At 39.6% G+C, this 9,371-nt stretch overlaps 2 protein-coding genes across 2 annotated transcripts; one reads left to right on the forward strand and one right to left on the reverse strand.

The window, feature by feature from the left end:
* The first annotated feature begins 447 nt into the window (after positions 1-447).
* LOC140368961 (potassium voltage-gated channel subfamily A member 1-like) lies at positions 448-4,701 on the forward strand. The gene is made up of 3 exons (XM_072456140.1): positions 448-905; positions 1,097-1,855; positions 3,308-4,701. The coding sequence occupies exons 2-3, from the start codon at positions 1,178-1,180 to the stop codon at positions 4,214-4,216; spliced, it is 1,587 nt and encodes a 528-aa protein (XP_072312241.1). The 5' UTR covers positions 448-905; positions 1,097-1,177; the 3' UTR covers positions 4,217-4,701.
* A 392-nt stretch (positions 4,702-5,093) lies between these two features.
* On the reverse strand, positions 5,094-6,401 carry fgf21 (fibroblast growth factor 21). The gene is made up of 4 exons (XM_072456424.1): positions 6,056-6,401; positions 5,890-5,967; positions 5,707-5,810; positions 5,094-5,618 (listed from the first exon to the last, which is right to left on the reverse strand). Exons 1-4 carry the CDS (start codon positions 6,234-6,236, stop codon positions 5,334-5,336), a joined length of 648 nt encoding a protein of 215 aa, XP_072312525.1. The 5' UTR covers positions 6,237-6,401; the 3' UTR covers positions 5,094-5,333.
* Between the last annotated feature and the right edge of the window lie 2,970 nt (positions 6,402-9,371).

A 9,371-nucleotide genomic window follows, 5' to 3' on the forward strand; every position in this document is an offset into this window, starting at 1 on the left:
CGGTAATGACTGGGCATGTTCAAACCACTGAAGGAACAGCAGAGTCAAGATATTATGCAAATAAAAATACAACATGAATAACTTAAGGGTTACTTATATTAAATTAAAATTCTTGAACAACCAAACACAATAGAAAATGTGGTTACTATGTTATTTTGATATATCTTACAGTGACCATGCAGGACCAAAGGGTGATATCAACGTAACCATTTACAATTTTACTGTGACAAACAAGAATGGCAATAGCAAACACAGATTTGAAATTAAACTTGCTTCTTTGGTCAAATCAGCTGTGTTAATCCAGTTGATAACAGACAATAATACAATTACTTTATGATTGAAGACTACAACAACAAATCAACTTAATTATTTTTGTTTACCATGCAGGCACCACTAATGTAATATACTATCTACTGGCACTTGACAAATCTGAATCATTTGAACAGCAGTGATGCTTCAGCCATATGCCCAGTGCCAGACTTATTAGAGAGGGTAACACCACTGCTAGGCAAAGGTGACATTTGAGAGGGAGGCTGAAGGTTGTCTCGCCCTATAGAAGTGCAGGGGAAAGGACTGGGAGGGGTTTGAGCTTGGGGTCCAGCTGAGATTAAATTTCAACAGGACAGCATTCCCAAAAAAAAAAAAAATTAAGACAGCCAACGTGAGACAGCAAGTGAACGAACAAGCTTCTGAATGTTCCACAGGAAAACAACTGGTGGCAAATTGTGGGCACAGCTTTGTGGGACTTTAACCCAATTGGCAGAGGAAGAGTGTGCCTCAAAGTTTGGACAAGCGGAAAATCACAAGTGAGGGGCGAGATGACAGATAGACAGCCAAGCAACCCGAAGTGCTGCGAGACACAAACAATGTAATTTCTCAACCTGGCCTTGAGCTCTGTCAACAAAGTGAGTAAATAGGCATATTTGTGTAGCTACTCTATATTTATAATCACAATTGTTGCACGTGTTACTCAGGTTCAGCCTCAGTGTTTGAAATCAACATTAAATAGACATTTTGGTTATATACATTTAAGGTATTACTTATTAATTTTCTAAATGAATAGTTCAATCCACTAATAAAACAACTGTCGTTTCAGGTACTTGATTAACGTCCATCTTAATTTGACTGTGGCCCAAATTCTTGTATTATTGTTGAGTAGAATTTGGTGCCAACAGTGATGGAAAGCAGCGACGATGAAAAAGGAGGGGGGAGGAAAGTCTGTGATGGAGAGAAAGACAAACAGCTGAAAGAGCAGCTCAACTGTGAAGAAAAGGGTGTAATTGAGCTCCAAGAAAATGACAAAGAGAGACGGAAGGATGGTAGGAGATCTGGAACATTGTGGAGGAGTGGGTGGGCACTAAGTGAAAGACTTGCAATCAATGTCTCAGGGATGCGCTATGAGACTCAGCTTCGCACATTAGCTCAATTCCCCGACTCTATGCTCGGTGATCCCAGGCGGAGGTCACGATATTTTGACCCTCTGCGAAATGAACTCTTTTTGGACCGAAACCGGGCCTGCTTTGACGCTATTCTGTACTTTTATCAGTCTGGTGGAAGGCTTCGAAGGCCCACCAACATACCTCTGGACATCTTCATGGATGAGCTTCAGTTTTACGAGCTGGGAGAGGATGTCATAGACCGGTTCAAAGAAGATGAAGGCTTTCCAAAGGAAGATGAGAGTCCTTTGCCAAAAAATGAAATCCAGAAAAAAGTGTGGATGCTGTTTGAACATCCAGAGTCGTCATCTGGAGCGCGCATCATAGCCATTATCAGTGTGATGGTTATTGTGGTGTCCATCCTCATCTTCTGCCTGGAGACCCTCCCGGAGTTTAGGCTGGACAAAGAAGCTCGAGAGGCAAGTCATTTATTACTTATACTCAACATCACATGAAATAAAGAATAAATACTATGATCCTCAAACCTTTCATGGTATTCAAGTAAATCCCTAAGATTGCTGAAATAAATAATCTGGGTAATATTTAGTATACAGTTTTACTAAAAAAAAAATAGTTATTGAGAATGTAAATGAAAATGATCCCCTCACGTCTCATTACCTCCACATGCTTTGCCTTTACGGCATAGACATATTTCTGATGCTATCACGAGCATCAGGAAAACAATCTGGGTTTTGCTACAGCATCCAATCAAACATGCACTTCAGTGATAATGCTTGGGTCAAATGTCTCCAGGACAGTGAGTGTTTATGTAAACACTGCTGGTGACCAATAAGTCAGCCAGCCAGAGTGTGAGAAAAAGTAAAGCTGTGATTATTTTAGTCAGCAGTTAAATTTGATACACTTGGACCGCTTAAGTGTCCTGGGAGTTGTGGGGGAGTGAAACACAAATCATAGGAGAGAAAGAAAACAAACTAAGGCAGCAAGGTGAGGTAATGAAAGGTCAAACAAGTGACCAACCACATGTGTGAGCTAAAGCCTTCTGCGGGCCTAGAAGTGGACACTAAAAGGTCTTGCAGAATGAGCTGCATACACTGGGTCATGTTAACACATTCCTCCCAGGCTGCTCTGCTGTCTGAGCGTACTTTGCACAAGAGCACTGCCAGGAAATTACTGTAATTTGTATCCGAGTCTGTGGAGTATCTGAGCACAGTGACGGCTTTACTGCTGCAAGGGCTCAGCATATGGGATAGCAATGAAGGTGGGCATAGATGCTCTGAGTGACTCTCATATTTCTCCTGGAAGATCTCACAGGTTAAATATAGTCTTAGGAGAGACCTTGGTGGGGATCAACAAATACACATCCACCATTAGTAATCAACACTTTGACTGACCTGCTACTGAAAGCCATGGGCAATGTTGTTAAAACTATTAAACCTACTATGGAACTTTAGGTAACATATTGCACCCCATAACAGAACTAACTTAACTTAATCCATGATGTGTTTCTGTCTGTTAAAAGTTACCGCTGACATTACAATCTTAAGAGCTATGTAGAGTACTCTCTCCAGCTCGATGTTAGGGTAACATCACATGGCAGCTGGAGAGACAGGTGGACGAAAAGAGAGATTGGATCAACTATGACTGAAATGTAAAGCTGACACTTTTATGATGCTACACCAAGAGGGAAGACCAAAGTGGTGGTGAATGAGGTATAGAAGATCAGTGACGCTATGCAGTTGAGTCAAATGTCTTGTGGCTCCATAGCATATTGCCTTCAACTTTATGTTTTTTCCCTCCCCCCAAAAATATAGTTGGTGAAAAAACATTTGTGAGGCACTAACACTAGTTTGATAAGAAACTAGACTCTCAACTTTAGTTTTATTAATCCTATGTTTCTTCTCTTCTCTTAGGAATACATGTACAAGTATCACTCCCTTCCCAAGAACGTTTCAGAGAATATGCCACTGCCACATACTGTCTTCCAGGATCCCTTTTTTCTAGTGGAGACCATATGTATATGTTGGTTCTCTTTTGAGCTCTTCATGCGGCTTGCTTGCTCTCCTAGTAAGACATACTTCTTCAAGGATGTCATGAATATTATAGATTTCAGCGCCATCCTGCCATACTTTGTCACTCTGGGCACCGAGCTGGCCAAGGACGATGACGCTACTCCGGCCACTTCCTTGGCTATCATAAGGGTCATACGGCTGGTGCGAGTCTTCAGGATCTTCAAGCTGTCTCGTCACTCCAAAGGGCTGCAGATCCTGGGTCAAACCCTCAGAGCCAGCATGCGGGAGTTAGGTCTGCTCATATTTTTCCTTTTTATTGGAGTCATCCTCTTTTCCAGTGCCATATACTTTGCTGAAGCTGACCACAAGAATACAGCTTTTATCAGCATACCACATGCGTTCTGGTGGGCTGTGGTTACCATGACCACGGTGGGATACGGTGACATGTGTCCGGAAACCGTTTGGGGAAAACTGGTGGGCTCTATGTGTGCCATTGCGGGCGTGCTGACCATATCTCTGCCTGTGCCGGTCATAGTGTCCAACTTCAGTTATTTCTACCACCGTGAGACTGAATGTGAAGATCAAACAGAGTACAATCACGTCATGACATCATTGTGGGAAGATGAAGAACAAGAGGAAGAAGAACAAAAGGAGGAAGAGATTCAGGATCCAGAGGCGGAGTACTACGCCATTGAGGGCAGATACACCCCTGTAAACGGGACTTCACTAGACGGACCATGTCCAGCTCAGGGTCTGGAGTATAAAGAAGGGAATGCATGTATGAGAGAACCACTGGTCACTGAAGTGTAAGGAAGGCCTGTAGTTTGTATGGAGAAGAATGTGTGATTTTAGGACAAACCATTGTTGAAAACTACAATTCAGCAACTGGTAAAATGTCATTGGACAAGTTTTACATTCTCAGGGTTTTGTCATGAATGCTGTGATATTATTACTTGTGTTTACAATGTTATAAATTAAATATTAAAACTCTAATGTCTTAATAGGTGAAGCAGAATAAAATGTGTCAACTTGGAGACATGTTCTGTATCATATCTATGAATTGAAATTTCTATTCATGTATTTTGTTCATGTGTAACAAATGTGTTACACATGAACAAAATACACTGAGCTCAAACTCTTTCTTTTACTTCCACAATCCCTGTAATTGTCCATTACTGGCTAATGACCTCAAGTAACAATGTGTTACACCTTTAAACTGAAGGACAGCAATATTGACAATTTTACTTGAGATATGCTATTGTGTGCTGCATCTATTCAAGTTGTTTGGATGTTTTTAATAAAGATTATATTTTATTAATTTTGTGAGATGTCTGTAATTTGTACACAATGCAGACATAAATACACAAGTATTCAATAATTACTTAAGATTTTTCAGTGGATTTTAATTGGTAGTAGAATAGCCCAAAGTATATTATTGCTAAAAAGACATACATTTTTTCGACTAAAAATGTCAATTATAATATTCAAAATTAGCTCTTGAAATATATGCATTTCTGAAATAATCTACAGTAGCTTTACAAATATTTTTTATTTCAAAATTATATCAAACAATTAGATGAAAACAAAACAGTAGTCATTTCATTCATTTTGTATTTCCCTAATAGACCACTAGGGAGCAGCACTCTGGTTATATAATATGACATAATACTGTATACCATTCACATCGTACAAAAAAGAAAACGCAACTACTTCTAATGAATCTCACATTAGTGTTTTGTTACTGTAATAACAACTGCACATTGAAAATCAAACATAATAAAACAATAATAAGTTATTTTTGTTTTCAACAAAATGTACACACATGCTACATATTAACTAGTCAAATAAATAATTAAATAAACCTTTGCTATTCAATAAATATGTCTACGCAGCTGAACAATATCATAGTTTGAAAAACATCAGTCCATTATCTCTGAATAAATATTTGTGGACTAACTACAGCAGTTTCCATTCCAAGTGGGTCATGAGAGTCCAGGTTTACATACTGTTGTCTGCTGATGGTTTCAGCAGTGGCCTCCTCAGACAGACTGTTCCTGAGAGGTAAAAACCGTGTGAAGGAAAGTGCGTTTAGATCCTGGGAATGCTTTGGGGCCAAGGAAACAGGAAGTCCATAATGGGATGAGATGAACCGTGTGTATCCATCAGCCAGAAGGAGTTCTCTGAAGGTGCAGTCTGCTTCAGTGTAATGGCTCTGGGGGAGGATGACGTCAAATGTAAAAAGTTGTAAACGGACACCAAAGCTGCTGGAGCATTGCACACAGATGGTTCTCTTTGTTTACCTGGCCCCTAAGATGTCCTCTGCTGTCAACACAAAGAAATAATGACGACCTGCATCCTATGATGACCACCTCTCCGGTTTGAACAGATTTAAGCTGTAGCACACCTAGAAAAAAGTTATAATTGTTGCATTTTAAGTTAGAGTTACAGGAAAGTAAAACATCTGATGTAGTTCATGTACTTACTGTATTGAGTTTGGCTGCCACTTCCTGACACTTGTCCATCCAGCATTATTTGCAGATACATTCCTCTTCTATGATTGTCTATGATTGACATGATGACGTAAGCAATTAAATGTCTGATTTCCAATGTACAAGATCATGTAAATGTGACATTTTGAAATACACTTACCTGTGTAAAGATGTGTTTCTCTCACTTGGTTACCAAAAGCTAAAAGTGGGTTTGAGTTAGGAATGTAAAACGACTGAATACATGGCAATAAAATAAACAAGAGTAAAGCAATGAGTGCGTATTGTTTACCAAAAAACATTTGGAAAATTACAAAAACAATTAATAAGAAATAAATAATCATAAAAGATAAATAAATTGGTTGGCTTCAGTTCAATTAAATAGCAAAAAAGAGGCTCAAGTATAAAAATGTTTAGAATGAACTGAAGTCTGGGTCCTTATAAACTCCTCAGGGGCCCTCCTTCTACATGAGTCAGACTTGTGCATAAATGAACCAAGATTTACTACTTTTTCCGCGCTCCATGTATGGATTTTATCCGGTTCAAGAGATTCTTGTTAAGTTTTCTTGTTTGAAAGGTTTTAGGTAGGACTAAAACCAATCATACAGACTAATAACCAATGCTTGTTATTCAGACTAGTACTGTGTATTTAAGAAAAACTAAAACTTTAATCCGACCAACTAGCCATAAATTTAATATAAAAACAAGCCAGCTAATGATATCAACTGTTTACAGTACAGTTCACCACTGTGGATACTTACAGTAATCCATGAGCCTTCTGAACTCTTCCATAAATCTTCAAACACCAGCATTCTTTGCTTCGTCAACATTCAAAGAAATAAAACAATTGCAAATATAAACAGTACAATGGAACTTTGTTTATGTGCAAGTAGAAGTCCGAGAAAGATGTTTACTGGAAAGCAGCTGTGGAGTTACCGAAGGGCCCCCTTTAAAAACTCACACATTAACAAATGCTGTGTGTTTATTTCACCACAGACTGTTGTATTTTACCGTAATCCACCTTCAATTGTGCAATGGTTTTGAATGGAAACTAATCACATACAAACAGTCAAAAACCAAATACATATTAGCATTGCTTTAATAAAGCTTTTGGTTTAAAAGTCTTCAGTAAATATTAACAAGAGCATTTTCTCTTTTCGGCCTCCTTGGCTGACATTTTGATTATTATATTTCCCCTTACATTGGGTTAGTTGTTTGCAACCTAAGGCCTTGTCCCAATAGTCACACTTGTCCACTTAATACACTTAGTACACTTAGTTCAGCATTTATTTCCAATTTATATTAGCAAATTAGTTATTTTGACAATATATTTATCATAAAGAGAATTTGGTATCAGGTATCATTTATTTTGGTTAATGCTGTGTTCACACCGCCGTGTCCAGTTTACATGTAAAGTCAAAAGGCTGGTGTATGCTTCTCTATGAATGTCTGCGCACACAGCAGCCAATCAGAAAGCTGTGGCTCCTGCCATGCCTTGGACGTGCCATGTTTGTGCTGTACTATAGACTGGCTTCTGCAGAGCTGGCTCCAGGTGCATCGTTGGAATCATAATGTTTTATTCTGCATTTATATATTTATTAGCATTTCTGTGCCAAACCTCAGCAGTTCTTATCTGTATTTAATAAGTTTTCCATCTAGTCTGTGGATCAACCAATCACACACACATCCCCCCTTAGATAACTTCCTGTAGAGGGCTGGCAACAACAGGACAGCGCACAGGGCTCAGAAAGGCGGGTGTGTCACTGCTGATGTGAGCATGCAGCCTTGAAGTATCTCGTGGACCTAGACAAGCTGTCGAGTCGATCGCCTCCATTGTCGGGATTTGTAAAGCAAATACACCAAAGCCTCACTCAGCGCGGTCTGCCATCGCACAAGAGACCAACCACACCGGGAAACACAACTAAAGCTTCTTGGCCGTGAATGTGCGCCTTGGTGAGCAGGGCCGCTGCTAGCCATTTGGGTGCCCTAAGGAGACATGCTCAGTGGTGCTCCCATGTCCCCAACCCACTTTGAATGTGTAAAAAGTAAAAAAAATTCCCTGCTCCGCCCCTGCTGGCCGGACTGTCGTGTGGAACATCATGTGGACATGAGGATGCCTGGTAATTAAAAGTTTCATCTTAAGAACTAGATAGAATAGAAACCAGGCTGCTTCTCCAAAAATAGTAATATGACTATACTATATGGTAATATCTGGAACATCTCCACATAATGAACATTGAACAAGCCGTACATCTATTTACTGACCTCTCCAAATGCTCCCGGGAGCAAAGCTCCATTCTCTTCATCAGATTTATTCTGAACAACTGTCAAATATCATGGCTGCTCTTCTGCTGAACAGATCGTAGTTCTAGAAAACTCTACAGGCTGCAAACTACTGCTACTTTCTGTTGTTCAGGGCCGGCCCCAGCACATTTGGTGCCCTAGATTAGATTTAGGTTAGATTTATTTGTCAATTCCAAAATAGTGTTTGGATATATAGAAGGGGGCGCAAAAAACTTAAAAAAAATAAATAAATAAAAAAAATAAAAATAAAAATATATATATATATATATATATATATATATATATATATATATATAAATCCAGAGGGGGGCGCCCCCCCTGCAGTGCCGCCCCAGGCACCCGCCTATACGGCCTAGTGGAAGGGCCGGCCCTGGTTGTATTCTTGTATTCATTTTTGATTGTATTCAATTTGATTGTGAAAACATGTCCTACCTGTGCTACCTGGTGGCCGAGTGGTTAAGGCGGCGGCACACATGTCAGGCTCCACGTGCAGCCGGCCGCAGTGTCGAGAGTTTGAATCTTGGCTCTAAAAAAAATGTACTGCATGTCCTCCCTTCCCTCTCATCCCCATTCCACGCTGTCCTGTCTCACAAGCCTATGGGCCAAAACGTCCTTAAAAACGTGTCCTACCTCTTTAAATGAGCAAGAGTGAAGTGCATTAAGAAGAAATTGCCTTTTGTCCCCTAGAAAATGTGCCCGAGTTGTCGGGATGAAATAACTTTTGAGCTCTCACTAAGGCAGCAAAAGAAACACAATGGAAACATTTTTAATTTCTTTCCATTTAAAGTTATTTTGATGCTCCCACAAGTTGAATGGCATCTCTATTTCCACTTACCGGTAAATGAAATTAAACAGATCTCAAGAAGGGGATCCTGGGTCAGACCAACATCACATGATCTCTCTGGGTGGAAAATTTACATAAATATATATATATAGTTCAATGTCGAGCCAAAATCCCACAAAAAACTGCCACATCTTCACAACCAGGCGGAGAACAAAGCAAAAGAGCAACCAAACAGGAGTAAAACCTGCTAAGTCCGAAAGCAACTGCTCTCTTAAAAAGTCATCTTCTGTTGCTATAAGTTCATGATAACTCATCATGTCTTTTTGTAATAAATCTTAGAGCCTTTATTTAGCTAGTCAACTTATTTCTTTGGTGATCAGCTTACAGTAAG

This window comes from Eucyclogobius newberryi, unplaced genomic scaffold, assembly GCF_026437365.1.
Source record: "Eucyclogobius newberryi isolate DKJ021-1_F unplaced genomic scaffold, fEucNew1.0.hap1 SCAF_20, whole genome shotgun sequence".
NCBI classification, from domain to species: Eukaryota; Metazoa; Chordata; class Actinopteri; order Gobiiformes; family Gobiidae; genus Eucyclogobius; species Eucyclogobius newberryi.